A 24,548-nucleotide genomic window follows, 5' to 3' on the forward strand; every position below is an offset into this window, starting at 1 on the left:
CTTAAAGTTAAAGAGGTGACAAAATTAAGATATTTTGCACAAAATTTACAAAATTATTTACACAAGAAGTTTCATAATATCCGCAGGAAGTTTGTGATGGGAAAGGAAGTTCACAAGCTCAATACTAACAACAGTACATTTCATGTCATGAAAATACATATAAAGTATTTTATTAAATATATGTAAGGATATAATATAGAATATTGAACATCTTAACAAGAGACTGCAACCACAAGCCACCCACCACATGGCTGGCATACAGTTACACTAGGAATGTGACCAAGTCTGCAGCATCTTACAACTTATTGCTAAGATGATCATATGGATCCCTTTCTGAGCACATGACAAAATGTAACAGATGAAGCCATGTGAGGGGCAGGCATCTGAAATAAACCCCTATCATATGTTTTGAATTAACGAATTAATGGCCTAAAATCATAATCAGTTCTTTACAAGATTCTTATGAAAATTCTGTGCTTACTCTGTTTCCGATCATGACAGCTCATGTCCCTGGCTATGGTCATCTGTTGTCAGACTGACTACAAACTTGGTCCTAAGAAATGCTGGCAATAAAACAAATAAACCCAGTTATCATCCACTGGCTCCAACTTACAGTACAAAAATAGAAACAAAACTATAATTTGAACTAAACTGACATACATATTTCGTTTGTTCCAGATCTAGCAGATCTGCCAATATTTTTACTGGACAGCCTAATTACCACATTTCATTATGAAATATGCAGCAGCACTGGGAAAGAACACAGAATTGATCCATTACTAGCGAAGTAGTAAGGTCTTTGTTACGCAATGCAAAAGTTACCACAAATTTAGTACAGTTCTGTTCTGCTCAAATTATTTTACTTCCAATAACTTTGGAACTCTAACATATATTACTGTCAAGTTGCCTTCAGATAATAATGTAGTCTTCTGAGTTTGAAGATATGGAAAGATGGACAATTAAAGAATCTGCTATAGTGGAACTGTACTTAAAAGACAGATCGTCCATAACTGCTTCTCAAAGAGCTTGCAAAGAATGTTGCCAATTCATAATGCTTCATCAAGACATGTTATTAAATGATACACGTCCAGATTCCATGAAAATGGCACTGTGGCAGATGAACAATGGTCTGGTAGACCATATCTGCTCTGAGAAACATGGAACAAGTTGGGAAAAAAGTACATTAAAGAGTTCATCAAAATCAACAGAACAAGGATTTTTAGTGACTGACTAAAATTCAATTAGTCCAGGAATAGCAACATACTTATAAGTCAGAACAGAATTTTTCACTCAGTTTACTGGAACTTGCTGATAATAACAATGAGTTAACCTTCTATCTAATACAGCAATGAATCACACTGTCATCTTCATGGTTAGATGAATAAACAAAGCTACACAGTGTCAGCCATGAAAAATCCCAGTGAGAATCGGACAACCTTTACATCCATTACAAGTAACTGTCTGATGTGTGATTTTAGATTCAAGCCTCACTTTAAATAAATATGACAACAAAATGACAGCAACTGTAAATGTACAAGTACTGTACAATTGGAATGCCCAGCAATGGAGGCATAAATTGGCCAGCAAGATCACCTGATCAGTTTCTTCTAATGGGAGTTCCTATAGGAAAAACAAAAGTGCCTAAAGACTAAATACAGGAATGACCATGTTTCATGGAATTAGTTGAAAAGGTGTCAGCATAACACACCATTGTGTATCACCAGAAGAATCCTTTTTTTATATATATAAATGACAAAGAACAAAGGATGAAATTCAGTTCACTCAGCTGTGCAATCTTTTACTGAGCTTTCGCAATCACCATGTGGATGAAAATAATGGATTTTAGAATGACTGCTGATCAAAGAGAACATGTTACTGAACACTGTAAGAAATGAGCACATCTAGAATTTATTATGAGCAAAGTTTAGTGAGGGCAATGACATATCATGGTGCTGGAAACAATGACCCACTGCAACCTACATTTGTCATTCCTTAAAATTAGAAATGTGTGAAAGTTTGTAAAAGGGCAAACACAACAATACAGAGCATGTTCTGTTACATTCAAAAAACAACACATACTGTGCTGACTTCTTTCCCATGCACTACAAATACTAGTTTCATCATAATTAAACTATTCTCCAAATACAAAGTAAAAGACTTTGAGCAAAAGACAGAGGGAAAGAATCTCACAAATTTTGTAAAAGAGTGATTTCTGTAAGCACCATTTTTCACATAAAAAAGTACTGCAAAATTTTTTGTTCTATTGATTTAACTTCAAACTAGGAGGCATGCTGTTACATTATGTATTTCTGAAGAACTCTAGTGTTTCCAGTAACGACACTGGTTCAATCAAGGGAGGTATAAATATATAACTTTATAAAAACTTTAAGGAAAGGCGAAGGAAATACAGTTTTATCGCATAAAGATGTGTATTCCCATCTTGGCACATGAAGAAATGTGAATGTGATTAGAAAGTGATTTTTGTTAAAGAGAAATAAACATCTAAGTTAATTTAAAGAAGTGATGTGCAAGAATGAAGGCAAAAGTAATTACTGTACTGAAAGAGATGGGATGGACGCAAACACTGGTCTTGCTGAAGACAGCATGACATACAGTGTTACTTCTATGCAAACTTGACACAGAGAACCAGACAGCACATTGCAGAGGTTTATTATTTTCATCAGTTGTCTTCCCTAATTCATGCAGTAACCTTTACAAACCATGCATCACTTCCTGCCATCAGAAAGACACGATCGTAGATGTGGAATCGGCAGCTGTTGCCAGCAGTCCCTCTGTTTGGGGGTTTAAATACACTATACTCATACAATAAACATTAATATAGTGGTTAAGATGGAAAATACCTCAAACTGAAGAGATTTTGAAATTAAATATGAGCAAAATATTGTTGAGAATGAACTCTAGCACAACAATGAGAGTAATGAACTGCATTAATTAAAATTCAGTTTAATTGCTGAATAGCTGTCTTCCGTAAGAGAGTCATGGCAACTTTGTAGCAAATGTATGCTGCAGCTGTAAACATAATAATGTGGATCATAACCATAAGAAAACCACTTACTACAAATCTACATCACAAATTTTAAAGTAATGTTTGAAAACTAAAATAAACAAGTATTTAGCTGCTGCAAGATATGGAATTGGCAAGGGGAATATATAAATGTATAATCCTGTTGGATTTTTTTTTCTTTTATGAATATGGCTGCCTTAGATTCAGGTAAAAATGGTATCCCCCATTCACAGTGTTAAAGCTATACACAAATGAACACAAATTTCTCTGCACACAAGATGCAAGAACCACAGCAAAAAACAGATTAATACAGTGACCCTTGTCAGAAACAATGGGACAAACTGATGTTTCAGATCATGTACATTAATGCAATCTAAGAGCTGACTTGTAAGTTACAAATGCACATACCCTTACCAGGTTGATCTTTCAAAGATCCAAATACAGCATAAAACACATTAAAGGTATGGTAAATTGAAATATCTAGAATACTTTGACATGGACACATATAATTCTATACTCTTGCGTTTCTGTACTTCCTTCTGTTAATACAGCAATATATTAATAACTAAGATACTGCATTACAGTTTCGAAGAAGAAAAAAGCATGTTGAAGCAGCCATATATTAATAATTAAGATACAACAACAAAAAATGTTAAAGATTTATGAATAGAGTGCTTATGTTTGTGCAACTTTTATTATGTTAAAATCTCAGTAGAGTCTGAGGTATAAAAATTCAGAAAAGTGAAAAGCTTCTTACTTTTATTAACATACTTCAATATGGCAACACAGAACATCGGTAACATGTCCGACTGTTGGCATCTACTTGCAAAAGTTTATTTTGGATTAGCAGCAATTAATCTGCAGTTTATTAATTTCTTGTGAGCCTTTGTATGATGCAACTATAACATAAACTCTTCCCCAAGGTCACATTTTAGCTTTTGCTACCATTGGAACTTAGAGAACAGTAATGATATTCTGTTAAATAGAGAAACATGAATAAAGACAGACGCATAAAAATTTTCAGAATAGATAACTTACCTCATACCCTAATAAAGTCAAACAAGTAATTTACAAGTTCTTATTGTAACTTTCAATGCAGAAGTTTTGATGCACTTCCTGCTTGCACTTACTGACCTGGTGTAAGATTTTTAATAACTGTGCAAGAACAACTTGTGTCAGATACTCTCCACTTCCCTTTATGATATATTAAGCAGAATTCATTGTCATATGTCGGCCTGTATCTCCTGCTATCACAAAGCCTGTCATTCTAAATATTTTTCACTTTCCAGGATTAATTGCTGTAAAAATCATTCTTCCTTTGTAAAATTACAACCACACCAATGTAAAATATAAATCACCGAAGTATTGGTATTCTAATCCCGTTCCGAGCTTCCACAACATGTCATAATCTGAACTCAATCAGCCTGACATATTGTCATTATTTTTAAATGAAGAAATTTCAGTAACGCAGAAATTGGCCACATTTCATGACCTCTGAAGACTAGAGTATAGTAACCAACCAGTAGTCCTTAATGAAAACTGGTTGTCAAGTGTAACTCTCATAACCTTGAATGTGTTGTTAGTAGTTTGATTTTACCAAACTAATGTTGTCTGACATTCATAAATTAAACAATGCCTCATCAACTGCACTGGATATGCAGCTTCTCTGACAGGGCAATTATTGAATGATGTGCTGGAATGAAGGTGGAAGAAAGAAATCATGGTCTATCTTCAGGTAAAATCCCAGCAAAGGAAAAACTCAATAAATGTCAGTCACGAAAGTCGATTCTGGCTCAGGATTTAAATACAGGGCTACCTACAGAGGGTAAGAAGCACAAGTTCTAACAACTTGGCTATGACATTCAGCAAGATAATGTTGAATCACTTATCTGTAAACACATGCTGAGTTCAGTCAGATATGAAGAACCTGCAGAGATGAAGTACAAACTGTTTACAGCCAGAATAAAAGACAACGCAGTGTTTGCATCTACTGTTGCAGCATACTGGATTTCTCGGAACACTATCAGCATTACCTTCTAACACATGCAAAGATTTGAGATTAGAGTCATTTAACATAAATTGCTCATCAAAAGCAGAAATAAAAGCCAATACTTTAATATCATTTGCACCCATACTAACCCTTTGAAGTCCAGGTGTCACTGTATGTATCGCATGCTTTAACAACCAGTTACTCTGGATTTTGTACTTCTGGGTTTCATATGATTATCACCATAAATGAGGATTATTTACTTAAATAGCTCCTTGTAAGTAAAAATTGTTCTGTGTTTTTTGAGGTATGGATTGAATTGTTAAATATTATTTAGACGAGTTTCGGCTTCAAAGGATTACACAAATGTTTTACCACGGTGCTTGTAGCCAAACTGGCTGATGTTCCTGAGATGCATCAAACCTAAGACTATAAAATCTAAAATGTAAATTTTACATAATCAGTTCACAGCTTAGACCAAACAAATAACACAGTACCATGCACATAAGGTGGATCCAATTCATGTGTGTAAAAATCAAAAGCTTCATTAGTAATATCACAGATTAGAAACGCACCTACTCGTGCGTTGATTAAGTATTTCATGTTCTAAAGCTAGCCTTGAATCCTGAATAGAGTCCTACATTTGAAGATACAAAGTCAGCTGCCACTAGAAAAGTTATAAAGAACAAGTCAGATGTACCGTTTAGCACTTTTAAACTGTTAAATGTGACTTAAATTGTGAATGAATGGAATCACAAAAATTTACACATAATTTACTTATTCCATTGCATCATATAATAAGGAAATTCTATGACTACTATTGTACCTTGTAATAAACAAGTATTATTTTCATAATCATGTTGAAAATTAGCCAAACATTTAGATAAGCACATATTAACATTAAGCACGATGTAATCACCTTCTGAAACTGAACCATGTAACATGAAGCAGAGACCTGAGAAATTTAAATGGTTGTCTGAATGAGTTCAGGGTCAGGTGGCAGGACAGATACATTCTGTTGTGGTGGTTTGGGTGTAATATTGTTTGTTTTCATGTAGCCAATGAATTGAGTGGGTATTTCTGCCAGCACCTCTCGTGCTAACCTTATTCTAGCCATGCGAGGATCTCCCATGGTTGCAAATTTGTTGAATGGAACAAACTGCACAATGTCACGGGCAGCACGTACACCACCTGCCGTCAAAGCCACAGTGTCTGCATCCAGAATTTCCATGGCACCGAAGTCAGCATTTCCAATCCCCACGATGATGATGGACATGGGCAGCACAGAGGCTGACACTATGGCCTGTGAGAAAGAAGACAGGTGTCATTAAAAAATGTGTTTTCAGTTGTTGGCTATTTAATGATTCTGTATCAACTGCTAATTACTTGAATCAAATGAGATTGTAGAATGTGATCATAGGTAGTAACCTGGAAATAATGGAAGGAGTTGAAAATCCACATAGCATAAATATGAGCTTGGGAAAAATTAAAAACTCAGAAGACCTGATGAAAACTATTGACAAGTACACCCAGGACAACAAGTACCTCAGCAAAGATTTGAACAAGGTACATTCTTCATAAGCTCATACAACCTAACTTCATGTGAAGTAGACAGTCATGTTTACATTAGCCGACCAATGATCCCCGTCCTGAGTCAGATCAATCCAGTCTACATTCTCATAGGTAACCTGCTACAATTTTGTTGAAACTTTGTTTCAATAAGAGGCAGTGTTTTCAGGACTGGATGTCTGCCAGCATTGTGCCCAGTATAATGAAATACTCAAATATACAAATGACATTTAAAAAATTTTATAATCCAAATACTTAACAGAAACTGGCTCAATCACAGAAGAATCACTTACCATACAAACTTCTAGACATACCAACATCTATTGACAAAGCAGCAAAACTAATTACTTTTATATCACAATATAATAAGAGTTTCTGAAAATCGCCAAAGAGGCTCAAAATACTACAAAATGGTGTGTACCTGTAAACAAATGCCCCAGTTCCAAAATATTTTACAAGCATTTACATGTATAGCTCTTGACTATATTCTTAGTATATTTTGAAGTTCAATGTAATGTTCTTTAGCCCTCTATTGAGAAAAGTGCTTGTTGGGGGTCTAGTAGTTCTTCACTGAGAAGGGAACCCAGTCCAATAAAACATCCAACTCAACTATGGTTTTGCAGTATGCCAGTGGTCCCACCTCTGACTTCCTTGCTAACATATCAGGTGTTGACAATCAACTGTTTCTTTGTAATGCACAATTTTATTTTCCACTTTCTTCACTATTGTTTCATAAGTCTCATTAAAGTAAGCACCCTTATGTTGATGAAAGACTCTTGGGTTACAGGCCACGTCATGTGGCTGAATGGTGAATAAACCATATCTACCGCCAACATTTCCAGAGCAGAGATTGCTCTCGAAATATTGGCGGTAGATATGGTTTATTCACCATAAAATTTAATTTAATTTTTAGCTATGCATTTATTTGTTTTCTTTCTTCTTTATTCACATCTGAGAATGAAGAAATGATTTTGGATTACTGAAATAATTTGGCAAATTCAACTGTTTCTTCAAAAGCCAAATTTTCCTTACAACTAATATATGTTGTCACATGTCTCTGTCTGACTTTGTTTCTTCCTGAAATTTTGGACCCATCTTGCAGATGACTAGAAGGGAAACTCTTTATCTTCAACCTTTCATATTGAAAAACCAACTCATTCTTGAATGTGAATAAAGGAAGAAATAAAATAAATATAAGAGTTACAAAAACACATTAAATTTTAGAGCCTCCAAAACCATTACAGGCATGGTGAATAAAAATCACCTCACTGAAAATAGATCCTCGAATGTGTGCAACATAGGCAAACATGCAGTCAAATGAACACATAGAAAGTATGTTGAAATGTGTACAGTTTACATGATACAGTACCAACTTTTTGATCACTTCACAGTCTTTGCAACTGAATACTGACCTGCCCTGTCTACACAGTTCATGTACTTATATCAGATAACACAACAGGGTTTCTTTATTTCCAGATTATTTTTCTGTATGCTTTCCCCCCACCCCCTTCTGTATTAACCGTTTATGTCATGAATCATGCTTATTATTTGCAGAAGTCTTTTATCTTTCCGCACTTGATCCATTATTTAGTCATTTATCTGGAAGCATGACTGCCCTTTTCTCAAGCTTATGGCTTCTTTTTCTGGAGCATGTGGAATAGCTGTTAGCTCTCATAGTGCCACGAACTGTTCCCTTTCTGTTTAACAAAGTTTCAGCTAATTTCACACTATTAGAAAACTTTGTAGATAGAATGACAAAATCATGAGAGTGTTTCTAAAACTGAAGGCACTGTATCCTCCATCTTGCTGACATTTCCTGAATTTCTACAGAAAATATTAATAAATGTCAATGTCAATGCCAACCCAGTGAGACACAGCTGAAACACACATCTTGACAAAGCAATGTATGGAAATGTTGAACAACGTATTCCATCAACAACTTATGGAATAGAAATTATAGATTTCTACATGACCCAAGGCAAAATGTTAATAAACAATGTTTTTTAAGTATAAATCTATATTCTTAGTAACTGAATATTTCTGGGTGATGTGGGCTAGTGTGCTTACTCTATATTCTCATTGTTGAATTCACAAATTTATAAACAAAACATGAAGTATCAATATGAGGAAACCAACTGATCATGATATGGCATAAAAATTAAAGCACAACTTGCAAATGTTTGTAAAACGTATTTTACAGCTCCGTACATTTCTAATGACATAATTTCAATCAAAACTCAATGTTTTATTAGAAGAGAGTATGAAAACTGTGCATTTTATACAAGACTCTCAGTGGGTACTTTAATCTTCACACACAGAAAATCTACAGGGCTGCATCCCGTACACAACACTGCACTGACATAGCATGAATTACCTGTATAGTCTGTGGCATGTCAGTGATGACACCATCAGTAAGGATCAGCAGAATGAAGTAGCTGGAGCCATCTCGGTATGTGCTGGCAAAGCGAGCCACATGGTTTATAACAGGAGAGAAGTTAGTGGGTCCATACAGCTGCACCTGACGTATGCAGTTCCGGTAAGCTTCTAGCACTCCTAACAGCATCACACATAGAAAAGTTGGTATACCTGTGTGTCTCATACAAGAGACTATAATTCAGTTGTGAGTGTCTGCCACCTTTCTTGACTCACTGATTGACTGTAATAACTCAAATGCCAAAGGTTAAAACTAACCTAACTTACTTCATTCTGGTGTAATTATTTCACGCTAGATATAGTGGTTATACTTCTATGACCTGGTCTTGTGAAATTTTGTCCACACCAGATGTAACAGTTACACAACCATGATCCTTGGTTCACCAGCATGTGCCGCAGACCCAACAAAATAAATGACAACATGCCACTGATCTCAAATGTGAAAAAAATAAGTTTCAGTACACCACACAGTCTCAAGATCATGTCCAATGGATTTGGTATTAACAGTGGATTGTTCAGTTTAAATTGTTAGATAATTAATGATAGAAACCAGAGAGAAACACTAGACAATTTCTTCAGTAATTTAAAATTCAGATGCTTCACGGTGGGTGTAGTTGGCTACACTGTACCTGTGATCCCATTGCAGTATGGGTTACTCGGATTCATATTGACGAAGAATTCGTGTGACACCCTCCCGTCTGGTGGCAGTCGAGCTCCAAACCCAAGTACAGGGAATAGCTTGTCTGAATCATAATCCTGGATGATGCCCCCAACAGATGAGATAGCCTGCTCATAGGCATTTGGCACAATACTTATGTAGTGCAGAGATTGTGGTGAGGCAGGGTCGCCGTTTGAACCTGTGATAATTGTACCTCTCAGGACACTTCCACAGTTATACAGAATGTTTGGCGACTTCATGCCTGAACTTCAAGACCTCATACCTGAGATAATCTCCAGTAAGAAAAGTAAAATTAATGTAAGTCCAATTCTCAGCAGTTGTGGACATAAATTAAAAATTCCTTTTAAACATTTGTCAAAACTAAGCCAACTTTATTCTATCAACTTTCAGAATTTATTTTGAACTATATTGTTATAGTTATATGTAAATAGTAACTGGTAATGGAATGACATCATTTGGACATGCTATTTTTCCTTATACATGCTGACGGAATGGTTCAGTTATCTACTTACTAATCAGTTAACTACTACCTTGACCAGATAGTTTATTAATGGCTTAGTTCACAGTTCCTAACCCGTTTTAAGTTACTATAGCATATGTGCACACTTCCATTACTTATACTTTCTCCACATACATAAATATTAAATATTCAAAGCCCACATTACAAATACCTAAACAGAAAATAGTTGGAGGTCTTTGTGCTGCCAACTGCCACACATCCTCTTAATCAAGTAATTTGTACCTGTGAAATCAATCGCTATGGAGCAGTGCAGCTGGGTTCCTCCCTTCATGTAGTCCATGAATGAGAAAATCTGCCGCACTTCAAATGAATCCAAGTTGATCAGACCAGAGTGTGTGTATGAAGACTTCTTCTTCTGCAAACACATACTTTGAGTTGCATGAAGTAGAAAATTGAGCTGTTACCCTCATAGAATGGCTGGATGGAACAAAATACAGGATTTTCAACATGTTGCTGTTAATCCCAAATGCTGTCTATTCAACCTTCATGCCTATGCCTGCCTTAACAGTGGTGAAGAAGTCAATTTCTGATGCAGAGGAACCTATGAAGTTGACTCTATGGCCCCTCATGATGATATATTTTATGGTTCACACTGATTTACGATGGGGTGCTGCCATTCCTCACTTTCATAAATTACTACATTTGCCAGAGGTCGGGAACTGACATCCTTAACATAAGTCTTGTGAAATACCCCTCCATCAAAAGATTTTTCCATAAATTTTGAAAATTAAGTTCTGTTACAAATCATAATCATACACAAACCTGCTTTTCTGGATGTATACACTTGAAGATATTGGACACTGAAGGTCCTTCAGACAGCTGTCGCAGAGTAACAAAAAACTCTCCAATGAGACTGTGATTCCCACTCATGTTCCAGTCATAACATACCACTTTAATATTTCGGTCAAAGTCACCATTACACAGAGTTCGAACAGGAATTGAGAACTTCTGCCACTTAGGATTCAGTGTGTACTTCACAACCTGTAGGAAGAAATAAAGAGTTTGTTACATTCCTACATATTTGCTACAGAGTTCATAGAAATGACATACTGTGGTCCACACATGCAGCAAAGTTAAGGGAACCAACTGAGAAGATGCCACTACAACAGCCACAATCCAATCAGAATAATGTTTTGTGGGCAGACACCTTAATTCCACAGTGCAAGATCTTTCTTCTGATCAAGAAATTCCTTCTTGCTGTAGAAGCCTAAGGTTCAATGTAATTACAATGCCCACCAGTGAACCCCATACTATCTGAACCAAATACTTTTTTTACTTTTATAATATTTCAATGCATCTTGAAGTTCATCCTTTGTAATAGGATCTATATATTCATTGGAAACAATTAATTTTGTACTTTTGTCAAAAGTACTTGCCCATAGAGTTTTGAAGTCCTGGAGTCAGTCATCATTAGGTATTGAGTTAATATATCAATTATTCTCTTCAGTTTTCTTTAGCTCTTTCACTATTTTAAAGGTCTATCTTGTTATCCATGTTATAGATCATTTAAAGATTCTGGGTTCTTGCCATACCTTTTTTATTGCTATCTTTACCAAGGCAGCCTTCATCTTACAACGTTGTTCCAGATCAGGGGTTTTCAACCTTTCAAGACATAGTCACATTCATACTTACGACTTGTCGGCCACTGGGTACAAATGAGGGAAAACTATGATATCTTCATAGAATTTTATTAAAAATGCTACTAACAGGTCCACACATTAATAATTTTCTTGAACAAAATCAACAATTATTGAGATATCTGACATTGCTTTTGATTCATTAATCTTTCAACATCATACTTATTCTCACTATTCTGAATTACATGCATCTCTCCAAAGCACCCACAATTGTTTTAAAATGCACAAGAAAAATACTTCATGGGGCAAAATTGATACAATTCCTCTAAATGTGCATTAGGTTAGGTTAGTTTTGATTAATCAAGGTTATGTTAGCTTCTGTCTTTCATCATCCAGTGTGACACAATATTATAAAAAAAATATGTGGGCTGTGAATTGTGAACCCATATTATAGATTAGCCCCAGAGTTTAGTACTTCGTAATATATTTCTTCTTTCTTATATATAAATTTTTCTTCAACACAGACATACCTATACTAATTTTAACACTGTAACAATTACCTCTGTTTTATGCACCACAATGTAATCTCCAGATTCCATTGACTTGTGGAACACCAAAAATGGATCTGACTTCCCAAAGAAATCCTTCTTATCCAATTTTGTACCACTAAACTGCATGATGACTTCATCTTTAAGTGCTGCTAACTCCTCAGCAACAATTATCATGTGACCATATTGATCTCCACTGGTTACAAGTCCTCTCTGTGACAATGGGAGTTGAACCTGGAACAGACAGACATTGGAAACCATTACAGATAGCACAAAACTGTCTCTGCCTCCATCATCAGAGGTGAAACAGTCAACATAAGTTTCATGCTAAAGTGGCTAAACACCTAAGAAGACTTAGTAGGATTTGAGGTTTTCATAGCCATGAATCTGAAGATGGCTGCCTTCTGAGTTGTAGTGCTATGTAGTCTGGTAGAAGTTTACCAACGTTTGAGAGGCCCCTTGCTGCCTCCATCATCAGGGTGATGAGTATGCCATGTGCGTGGTTCAGTTTCCAATGACAAAGTGCAGCACTTTAACTATAAGAAAATATGAACTTTTCAAGAAGACTGGAAGTAGATAATATCATGTCTCAGGACAGTTATATGCCTCATTATTCTAGTAGGAAAGAATACTAAAGTGTGGCATCAAGGGAACAAAAGGAAGGGGTTGTTCAGAGACCTGTCCTTTAAAACAATTTAAAACATACAAAATTAAATAATTAAAAACTGGGAAAGGCTGCTCTATAGAGCAGTAAAATACTTCTAAACTTCAGACACAGGCACCTAAAACTCTAAAACTACATAAAACCATGTCCATCCAATTTCCTCGGCAAACCCCATTCCACTTTAAAATACATCACATTAATCATGTTAAAGTGATCATCCTCAAGAATGTCACACAACATGCTGTAAAGATGGAAAAGATGCAAAATAACATAATTATCATTATAATGTGAACATTCACCTAGAATGTGTGCAACGGTAAGGGCAACCACAGACTGCACAGTTAGGTGAGTGTGACCAATCTGGAGGTGAATCAGAATAATCAATCTTTCTTGATTGAACAAAGGAGGAATTGATTTCATACCATATGAATGGTTTCACCACTCAAAATTTATTGCCCCATTCATTTGTATTGTCACAATGATACAACAGCAGGATAGAGGAAAGTAAATTATCACCTCTGAGGGCTCTATCGGAAGCCAGGGTCCTCGCAAAGCAGGCAATTTAACAGCCACCTCAGCAGCCTTGTTGTTGGGTAGACCTATCTGGCCAGGTTTCCAGCAAAATACAACAGACTTCCAAGACTTGAAAAGTTGAAAGACTTGACTTAGAATCTCAATGATGATAACATGGTAAATACATAGCTATGTGACTCTGCAAGGCACTTGGGGAGTCTGTACAGAGAAAATGACACTGCTGGTTGTGCCAATGAATAAAAAGGATATGGCATAGAGTTATGCCATTTACACACTGTTCAATCTGTGAAACTGATATCAGAAGACAAGGCCTTCATAGGTAAAGTACAACCAACTAATTCTTGAACAAATGCCCTGCCAGTATAAACCACTGTGTTACCCAGATAAGCTCGTAAAAAAGCAAGTGATATGCAAGGTCAGATGTTTAGTCTCCCACACATCTGAAAAGTCAAAGATCACAGATTGGCTGAATTAAGTATCTGGGTAGGACAGATGAGAGCCTAATAGATACAATATGTGGTTAGTGCATGTGAAGGTGTTGAGATCATGAATGAACACACCCACAGATGCACCTCTGCCACAACCCAATGTCAAGAAATACATCAGAGAAGCTACCCCTCCTATAATATCATTCCAAAACTAGCAGCAAGTCTTGTACCACTGTGAGCTACAACTTTAGACCCCTACCATAGGAATAACCACCTATGGCCCCCACTTACACTATTCAGATGAAGCCTGCATTGGCTTCTGGTGACTTGTGGTTGATTAAATTCCACCTCCCAGTCAGCAATAACACATCACAGCCAGATCAACACTCAGATGACTGTTGGGGTGCCTATGCTGCCTGGTCCCTTACTATTGCATTGTGTGGGTATACATGCATTATTGCCTGGGTGTCACACCTGGATTTGCCATAAACCTAGATAAAGGAAAAGAACTGCTGTGGTGAGCACCAGTAGACATGGCAAGTCCAGATAAGTACTGGTGTGGTTATTATGAGAACGATGTGTAAAGTATTCAGCATGCAAAGGAGACCTGATGTGAAGACAAAAGAGATGAACAATCTGCAATGACAGATTTCAAGAAATGTTAAAAAGCAGGATACAGATGCTGTGATTCACTACTTTAGAAAACATGTCATGTTTAAAGTACCTTTCAGTTGCAACTGGAGAATGTAAATAATCAACAAAATACCAAATATCTGCCTTGTGACCCTTGTACAATTTGTCAATGATTACCATACCTTTCCACTTGATATAATTTGTCCAAGACTACATGTTGCTACACCCAAAAAATCATGCTCTTCCAGATTCACACTAGATGAATCTACATCATATAATTCAAACTTTAGAAGCTGCTGTTCTTCAAATCGGTAAGACATTTGCACTTTCGATGCAAAATCTGGATCGTGGGCATTATAAATAACTTCTGTACGATGAAACTCCACCCATCTCGACTCACCAAACGGCTGGATATACGTGACACACATGGGATCTGATTTGGACAATAAGTCTTTGCTCTGTAGTCCTCTGTAAATTAAGGAAATTTTTAAAAATCAATGTGGTCAATCGTGTAATCAAGAAATTGAAGTTGTGCAGCAGGTGTCCAGCATGTTTGAAAATAAGCGCTTATTTAGAGGCCTCACCTACACGACAAGGAAAGTTCCACCTCACTAGTAGATTCACCAGCCGTACCAGGTCTGAAGGACGCTGACATATTTTCCTGCTACTAAATAACTAAAACTACAATATTTTGTTTATCCACTGATCACCATTGTTAACTGCGCAGGTCTTCCCTCATTTGTATATGTTTTCACAGTAATACCAATCTCTATTGCAATAACTAAACCATAATAACTATGGGATAGCAGGGTATGTTGGTTATATGACATTGGTAACGCACCAATAAAGTAAGTTTGTTGCGGTGTGTTGTCATGGTGTAATCCTGAAGTCCTGCATAACCCGTCATGGAGACTTTATGCCAAAATGTGTTCCTCCTCCCCAAGTCGCATTGGCCTGCATCCTAAGTGATCCCAACTCTTGAGGGGTCAACTTCCAGACGTCCAATAAATTTTAGTAAAGGACATGATATATGATGAGATCATCCTCTCATCAGTAGCAATGAACTCTAGTATGGATGTAATGCTCTCTGCCAAGCCAATCCCATTAGCTTAAGCATATCCTCAGTTGGGTTATCAGTTGCAGCGAAGCGTTTCGTATGCAAGAATGGCGTAACCTATCAATGGACAATGTAACGCTCTTGTCGTAAAACTCCGCCCTTACGTGGTCCTTTGCTGTTTGGTTGATTCGTTTAATAATGTTATTGTTGGTATAAAAGTCTTGCATTGGCGACTAGTATAATCAACAATTCCTACAAAATATTTAACGCTTATGAGTATTGATTGATTGCAGATTTTGATGATAACATTGTATGGCATTTTTTAATAATCATGTCACACTTGGGAACAAAGTATTCAGCAATAGTGATATACAGTGAAGCTTTCTTGGTTTTTCAGCACATCACTTTTCACACATTCTGTTCATGACATAGAAGCAGGGAATTGTACCTGACAATGGCCACATTTGATTGAAACATGTTCAAGTAAACAACAAACAGTATGTGAAAAGTTGTGAGCAGAAAAACCAATAATTCAACATAACACACCAGGATGTTACACAACACTTCTGAAGCATCATTGTTTGAGGCATATTGGAAGACATTAATTTCAAGCCTGGAATTTGTAGATATGTACTATTGTTACACAGGGCTCAACCTGAAGTACATTCAATAGTTTCCTTTGTATGTGGATAGCACTCAGGGTGCTGTTAGAGGGGGTGGTGTTACAGTTCAATGTGCATAAGCTGTAAGACAAAAAATTGCTGCAGAATGAAATGCATGGCAGATGGAGGTCATCCTAACCTATATGCCACTGTTATTAAAACTTGTAAGTGGTTGACCCACATTATGATTAAGCTTTAGTTGAATCAAAACAGGCTATGGAGTTAAAAATGTACAGAAACTTGTGAGCTTATCAGTAGTTATTTAAATTTAGAGTAACTTTATTACATTCAAATTTATATACATACCTCAAAATAAGTTGTTCAATGCAAGGACTATAACTGATTATGGCCTGACAGTAAGGCTGGAATATCTGGCTTGATGTTGGTAAGATTAAGATGGACATGCGATTCCACATCAATAAAACAACTTCATTTCATGTTTTAATATGTCATCACTGAGAATCCCAACTCACAAGAGTGAGGTGGGAAATGGCAGAAATACTTAACTGCTTTATCAAATAGGACAGAGCACTGAGAATGAATGCTCAACCAGAACTAAACATATTCACCCTGAAGATGGTGGCTGCAATGTTTTATTACTTTCAACATCTGACATCCCTGAAAGTTGAAGTTTTACGATGAATTCCAGCTGTGAAAACCTAAGGAGAATGTGCTGTGTGACTTCATCAACACATTCATCACTTGTATATCTATTATTTTTACCCTTCATGGTGGAGAGGGATAGATGATGCAGGACTTATCAATTGGTAGCATCAGTCCCTCAAAAAAAAAAATTTAATTCTTCCTTAGTGATTCTCAATTCATATGCAGCCATGCACCATTTATGCAAGTAGTGTTTCAAAATTTAAAAACTACCTTTTTATTTTAACATGCACTAGATGTCACAAGCTTACTATATCTACCTGTACAAAAGTCTAGGCATCAGTTTAGTGATCTGTGAGATTAAAATATTCTGTTGACAAGCTAGGACCAAAGCATGTCATAAAAACCCCTCATCAACATCAACCTTCTATGTCAAAGCTCCAGTGGCCTCTTACAATATCATTCAAGTGTTCATATGGTCTGCCCAGAGATCTCCAATTTGACTGGTAATGAAGAATTTTGAGTTGGTTTATATAAGATAAGACTAATGATAACAAAGTAAGTCAAAATGTGTGGCCTAGAAATATTGCACAAAATTAATAAATTTTAATGAGTTAATGTACAGACAGCCAAATTTTTAATATCAATTGTCATATATTACACAATGAGATGCTGCAGTACATATCTTGTTATTTAATTATAAAATCTCAAATTTTAAGCAGTGTATCATATAGAATAAAAAAATTAAGTATTTTGGTTACAACAGTTTCCTTTCTAAAACAAAATTTAGTAGGATTTAAGGTTTTCATGGCAGTGAGTCCAAATATGGCTGTCTTCTGGGTTGTTGTAATGACTTATCACCTTGATGATGGAGGCAGCAAGGACCTCTGAAATGTTGGTGAACTTCTATCAGACTACAGACTACAGTGCTACAACCCAGAAAACAGATATCAAGAGCTAGTTAATTGCAAAAGACAAAATAAATGTTTTACACTCAAGCCAAATGAGAGCAGCGATGTTACCAACTGTGCAATGCTTATGTGCTTTGTAATATCTGAAGCACAGGGAGTAGTACAAGAATTCCTATTTTGTGACAATCTGGCAAACCACACAACGGCAGACAAAATTTGTAAAAGGCTGGGTGATTTTATGAAAGATAATAAGATTGTAATATAAAATAAGCAAACAAACAAACTAAATATAACACTATAAATGACACTAGTGCCAAACGCGTTTCAACCTTAACAGGTCATCATCAGTGGCAAAAGGAAATTAATTCATATAATCAAAAGTGTTTTTTAAAAAAAATAAATCATGAAGTTGAATTCTTTACAAAACCATAACAAGCAACACTACACTAGATGTTGGTTTCACAGGAGTTGTACTCTGCACTTAGCTACTGGTCCAATGTTCCGGTGGCAATTGCTGGTCTGCGGCAAGCCGTGGTTGCGTCGTCCATACCCATGAACTCCAACGAAGCGTGGGTGTTACTGCCAGTTTTTGAATGTTTTGGTGTGTGTGTGTGTGTGTGTGTGTGTGTGTATATATATATATATAAAAATATAAAAAGCTCGAATTCAGGGTGGCCAACTATTGAATATGAAAATTTACTTTTCCTGTTTATTGCCAGGTCAAATAATACGTTAGAATCATGTTCGTTAATGATGGCTTGGTTTTAACTACTTTTATATATATGGAGCTTTTCTAAAATATCTAGCATTTTGCCTTTTGAGGCTACTCACTGGCAGCCACTAGCCACCACCACCGGTGGCTGCCACCTGTGGCTAAACATGACCACTAGTGGTCCCCACTTTATGCAGACATTTTCTCCAAGCGCGTCAGTAGCAAAATGGACTCCAATATGGAAGCATTGGTCGCAATACTAATAATACGTAAACGACAACAAAGACAGCGCCGTTTTTGGGTACATCCAATATTGCGAATTCGCAGCGAACACGGCCATTTTGCTACGCTTTTTGAGGAGCTAAAGAGGCACAAAGATAAATTTGGCAACAAACAGTTGGCAGAGTTCTTCCCAGGATTTTGTTTTCTCTGTCCTGTTGCTGTATAATTCAGACCGCATATCCCAGATAGCTGGACGGGCCTCAATTTCATGGATGAATAATTCAGTATCGAATGTCTCCATACTGCATACAAAATACAGACTGCAGCAAGTGGCAGCCACCGGTGGCGATGGCTAGTGGCTCCGTTTGCACCCAGCCTTAGTGTCAATACAGGTGGAGCTGTTCAATGACTGGTACATGTAGTGGCATTCATGCTCTGATCACGCAAATAGCACCTGAAGCCAAATTTACACACTGCACTATTCATCATGAATCTCTTACCTGCAAGATTCAACAAAATATGACACTAGTTTTAGATCAGGCTGTATAGGTAGTGAATTTTATTAGACTCTGAGCCTTAATTCTTGCTTGCTTTCAATACTGTGCTCCGAAATAGATAGTGAGCACAGAACATTTCTTCACACTGAAGTAAGATGGCTGTCCTGAGGGAACGTTGTCTCTTTGAGCTTCAAGATGAAGTTCGAATTTCTCTTTCTGAGAGCAACCATGGACCAACAGCCTCGTTGATTCATTGCTTCACTGATGAATTACGATTTCCTGATATCTTTGGTTGGCTGAATGATCTTAATGTAAGTCCACAGGAATGATATCATTTGCCTATTCTGAGAAAATGAAAACACTGCAAATGAAAATCAACTGCATTGCTACAGACTGAGTGCAAAAAGAATTCCAGCATACTAACCCTGCAAAATTTAGTTGCTGAAAATGAAATTATTGTTCACTCCAAAACAATCAATGTTAAACAGCAAGGCTGTGACTCGATATCTACTTCAGTTAAGTTTGAGAACCCCTGGCATAGAACACCTCCATTTGGAAAGCAGAATAAAAAACTCGTGAAAAAGAATGTACTGCTGAAAAATCATCATATTCTGAACATGTGCTTCTTTAGTCAGAATTCATCATTACTATTCAAAATATGACATACCCAAGATCAAGAGGCTGGCTGTACAAAATTAAACCTGAAGCTATTGTCTGAGCTTTTGTATGCAAGACTTTTGTGGCTCGTTGTGAGTTGACTGGTGCATGCCTCTTCCTTGCCCTCTGGCATCTCAAAATTGAACCTGAAGTTAGCTTGTGATGGCTCACAGATGACAGCACTCTGTTTCACAAAGCAAGACTTCTTGTTTGGTGTTGGTGCAGTAATACTGACCCTCTCCTGGGCTGAAACATTCAGTTCACCAAAATAATTTAAATGGAAATAAAGAAGCTGTGTTGTGTATTGCACAAGTGTGTGTGTTTTTATAGAATGTAAGGGGAATTGGTGGTCTACCAATAAGGCAGATGGCCTTACGTTTTGAGAGGTCTCCAGTGCAAGACCAGCCAGATTTTTTCTGCATATCTGACAAAATATAAAACTTTTTGAATAAGAGAAATACCATGTCCTCACTATCATTCAGAGCTCATATTAAAGTTTCATGTACTCTTTGTTGGATTATGATAGACCTTCCAAGATGTTTGGAACAGAGATTACCGCATATAACTGAATTTGGGCCGAATAAATGACCATGGGAGAGACCAAGCACAAGCATAAGACAGGAAGTGAGGGAAAAGACAAACAACAGAGTATGGAAAGAGTGTATACAGATACAAGAGTACTTATGTGAAAACAGAAGCACACAGGCTTTCTCATAGGATGAACACCTTTTTAGAATTGTCTACAGATGAAGATAAATTATGTATGATAGGAAGCTGAAGTGTGATAAACAGTAATATTGTTTTGTTCACTGCGCTAGTTTGTTGCAATTCTGGTGGCAGTGAAAATTAAAATCATTGGTCACTGGAAAATAAGCAAAACCATGGTGTTTTAAAACATACATTCACTGCCACACAAATATGTCAATAACATGAATTACATCAAACATATTTATCACTTTCCTGAATGGAGAAACATCCTCCTGTTTGTAAGTAAGTATGCAGTCGACCAACCACGTGAGATTTTAGGTTCTGGTGGTGGTGGATACGATCATGATTGTCTTCTGGGATGATGTGTTTTATAGTCTGGTAGAAGCTTAAACATTGGTAAATATCTTACGGACTACATGGTGCAACATCCTAGAAGACAAGTCATCTTCAACGTGTATCAGAAAAATGCCAACACAACAACTTGCGGATTATATACAACACCTGTATTCCTTCTCTGATCTGTTAGTGATTATGATTAAGTATTTCTTCAGTGTTTTAACAACTTATCTTTCAAGATTTGACTGCACAACCTGCTGTGGGATTAATATTTTGCAGTAAAGTACGATACTTCAATAAAATATATATCTTATTGTAATATATATGGAAAATTAAAGTATCATGTTTGGAAAATTTTATTATGTCATATATTTTGATTTGTAGTGTAGTGAAATTACTATTGTAATAAGCGTTACGAATATCATATATATAAACAGTACTACTAATTATTTTATATATTTTGTTAAATAAATAAGGGCTCTACCTAAAATTTGCTTTAGAAAGTTAAATATCCATTATTATTTCACTATTATTGTATATATTATCAGTGTTTGCCTGTTATTGGCTTCTTGCTGTTGGCAAACACGTAAATAAATTAATTGAATTAATTGAATTAAACTTCATTTCCCACAACTCTACATTGAACTTTTTTCTGATTTAAGGTATAAAAATCACGTTCCATAAATAAACGTTAAATACTGGTTTTAATGTGCTTTGTTTTCATGTTACCATATGACCAAAAATTTAAAATACATTTGTCTAGTCACCATTCATATTCTTTTTGAAGACCCTGAACAGCGTAAAAGCACCAATAACCTACATTTACTCAAACCGCAACATGTGCACTGGCATAAATTTCAAGACAGTGACCAAATTCCTACATTCTATAATGTAAACACTTCATGCCACTTGTACAGTACCTTTATTAAACTTCTTTTCCTCTTCTAACATCTTAGTTCGGTAATCGCCAAATGAGGACCTCATTACTTGTCGCTTCTTTATTATTGGTGCATTCTTACTCCTAAGAACAGTCAACGAATGAGCTGCATCTTGAGCTGTGAATGGAGGAAGTAACTTCAAGCCACTACAATCAACAGATATTTTGAATTGGCAGAATAACTGATGTACTATTTTAATATTCCAACAGCCAGTTCTCAGACTTTTGTACATTGTCTTTACCTCCATTATTAGAGGTTGATACTGAAGACACAGACAGCCTCAGAAACACTAAACTAACTTCACTCTCACAAATATTATAGCCTGAGAACACCTCATTATACTGAGCAGCTGTGAAACCTTACAATCCTATACATTTTCAACATTACTTATAATGTGTTAATTTACAATATATACTTGTTATGCCGGGGCATGGCCTTTCTGCTATGTGTTATCACTCAGTAGACAGCTATATGTGAAGAGTGATGATAAGAGGGCCCCACTTAATGGTACCTGCACCTTGTTGTGGTGGTGGGGCTTGAGTACCTCAGTGACCCCAAGAGCTATGCTGGCGGTAGCATAGCTACTGGTAGGGCCTCCCTAGCCAGATTGGTCGAGGGGGAGAGGTCAGACTAAGACAGGTACCCTGGTCCTCCAGGTTGGGGGTTGGTTGCAAGGCTAATAACCTTGCGCCGCAAAAAGGAAGATGTTTCGAAAACCTCGATCAAAGCCTCGGACAGATGGACCTAACAGACCGAATGGAAGAGGAGAATTGAGGAGGCCATGGACTGAATACAGACCAGAGAGCCATAGAAGAAGAAGAAGATGATGATAAGAGGAAATGGTATATTTCCTTGTGGGAACATCCACATGTGAATTGTTCTCTTAAAACTTTCTCTGTATAAGACATGGATAAATTTACACTACAGCATAAGGTATTTTTACGCAAAACTTACATGAAGTATAAATCTGTAACGAAAGTCAGAGGAAATCCAAGGAAAAGGAGCATGGCTTGAACAATGGCTTTGTAAGTATCTTAAGACTTATAGCACTTCTATAGAAGTGCAGTGTGTGGAATGTTATCTGGCCAATGGGGAACGTAGGTAAGTAAATTCTACTCTACAATGTTATTGCAATCTTACACCTGCTGCAGCTAACCAACTACGAAAGGGAGCAAGCGGATATTCTCCCTGTATATGCAAAACCTGGAAATGTAAAGCACAAATATTTGCCAAATTCCTCAGATAGCAATTAAAAATATACTAATTCTAACATAATTACAAATAATGAAAAATTAAAAAGAATCAAAATAATAAAATTTAAATACAAAAGATAAGAGGGCAGATGTACATTTCTCAGTATCCACCTATGCTACACCTGTCCTATTATAATCTCTCTCAGTGATAGGTAGCTATAAAAATTATAAAGTTTCTTATTATGGAATTTTCAGTTTAACAATTAATATATGAGATCTAAATGTTTTTCTTAGATATTTGTTTTCAAATATTCCTAATATATTTCTTCCCTTACAGCAAGAAGGAAGATTTTACAGTACAAAACTATTGGTATAATGCGTGCATCTTAAAATTCTGACTGTAGTCAGTCCCCATAAAACCAAGCTATTATGTAAGGCCTGTGGAGAAAATTTACCTTGTTTTGTAGACATCTTGTTTGTGGAAAGTGCACCCTCTAGTTGCTGAATGCACCACTGCAGTTCCAGCTCAAACTGCTGCACAGTGTTCCTGTCCGCATCAGATGTCTTGACTGGCAGCTGAGGCATGGCCTTCTCCTTCCGTACCTGACAACAAACATAACATGAGCAAGCACATCAGCTTTTGTTGCTGTACATAAACAACAGTTGACAGATAAGCTACTAAGTGGGGGAAAACAAGTTCTAGTTTGTTACAATAGACAGTGGAGCTATAAGAAACTTTTGAATTATGCCTAGTCAAGTTCCTTTCACTTCCACCATCTGAAAGTTGTCAAGACACAGCCTCAATTTTTCAGATATATCTGCAGTATTAAAAAAACAATTATACAAACTTTGGAAGTACATTTATAACCTGTTACAATACCAAATCACAACTGTCCAAATATAATGATTTATCACATATCGTTGCCGAATGGAAAAGTAAATTTCGACTTATTTTCGCATTAACAAGGGCTGGATATTTTGTAAAGACCTGTCATGATTCTAAATTGAATAATTTATATGTCGTAAAGTTGACCATAAATTAATAAAAAGTCCTTCAAAACAAATACGCAACAAGCAAGTACAGGTTTTTTTTTCTGACGGCAGTACACACTTTCCGCCAATACGTGTTACCATTTCCTGAGTTTCATTAATAATAAATAACACTGCCAACTTTTTTATCCCACTATAAAATATTTACCATGTTTCTTCGATTTGACATTTTACACGTGTTTCGAAACAGCACAGCCAAGAAAATCGTATGTTATCACGAACTATGCACACATATAACGTAACCAACAACAATACACTGTTCATCTCTGTCTATGACGACACGAATTACCAACATAGTTCTTGCGTCGGTGCAATACAACGATGGGCCGAAAGACCAATGTATGGACCATAGTCACTGGACAATGTTGGTATATTGTGATATGGTAACCACAGGCGACCGGCAGT

General features: G+C 36.4%; 2 protein-coding genes across 5 annotated transcripts; both read right to left on the bottom strand.

Annotated features, from left to right (window-relative positions):
• Window positions 1–138: 138 nt before the first annotated feature.
• On the bottom strand, window positions 139–15,354 carry LOC110837743 (copine-8-like). Of its 2 annotated transcripts, none has more exons than XM_087353446.1 (8): window positions 15,182–15,354; window positions 14,780–15,065; window positions 12,351–12,572; window positions 10,976–11,194; window positions 10,436–10,568; window positions 9,644–9,871; window positions 8,956–9,134; window positions 139–6,315 (listed from the first exon to the last, which is right to left on the bottom strand). In XM_087353446.1, exons 1-8 carry the CDS (start codon window positions 15,250–15,252, stop codon window positions 5,977–5,979), a joined length of 1,677 nt encoding a protein of 558 aa, XP_087209572.1. In that variant the 5' UTR covers window positions 15,253–15,354; the 3' UTR covers window positions 139–5,976. The 2 variants fall into 2 exon arrangements, with proteins under 2 accessions (XP_087209572.1, XP_021935889.1); XM_022080197.2 differs by having other exon boundaries at window positions 15,186–15,346.
• A 1,220-nt stretch (window positions 15,355–16,574) lies between these two features.
• Window positions 16,575–24,542, bottom strand: LOC110837745 (UPF0488 protein CG14286). Of its 3 annotated transcripts, XR_015536379.1 has the most exons (6): window positions 24,292–24,542; window positions 23,549–23,696; window positions 21,883–22,017; window positions 19,929–20,164; window positions 19,136–19,605; window positions 16,575–18,670 (listed from the first exon to the last, which is right to left on the bottom strand). XR_015536379.1 is itself a non-coding variant. In XM_022080202.2 (5 exons), exons 1-4 carry the CDS (start codon window positions 24,310–24,312, stop codon window positions 19,935–19,937), a joined length of 534 nt encoding a protein of 177 aa, XP_021935894.1. In that variant the 5' UTR covers window positions 24,313–24,542; the 3' UTR covers window positions 16,575–19,605; window positions 19,929–19,934. The 3 variants fall into 3 exon arrangements, 2 of the variants coding, with proteins under 2 accessions (XP_021935894.1, XP_087209576.1); XM_022080202.2 differs by having other exon boundaries at window positions 16,575–19,605; XM_087353450.1 differs by lacking the exon at window positions 24,292–24,542 and adding an exon at window positions 23,953–23,971 and having other exon boundaries at window positions 16,575–19,605.
• Between the last annotated feature and the right edge of the window lie 6 nt (window positions 24,543–24,548).

This window comes from Zootermopsis nevadensis, unplaced genomic scaffold (genome assembly GCF_977971745.1).
Source record: "Zootermopsis nevadensis isolate Lab colony 2312 unplaced genomic scaffold, Znev_1.0 Znev_ptg000022l, whole genome shotgun sequence".
Classification (NCBI taxonomy): domain Eukaryota; kingdom Metazoa; phylum Arthropoda; class Insecta; order Blattodea; family Termopsidae; genus Zootermopsis; species Zootermopsis nevadensis.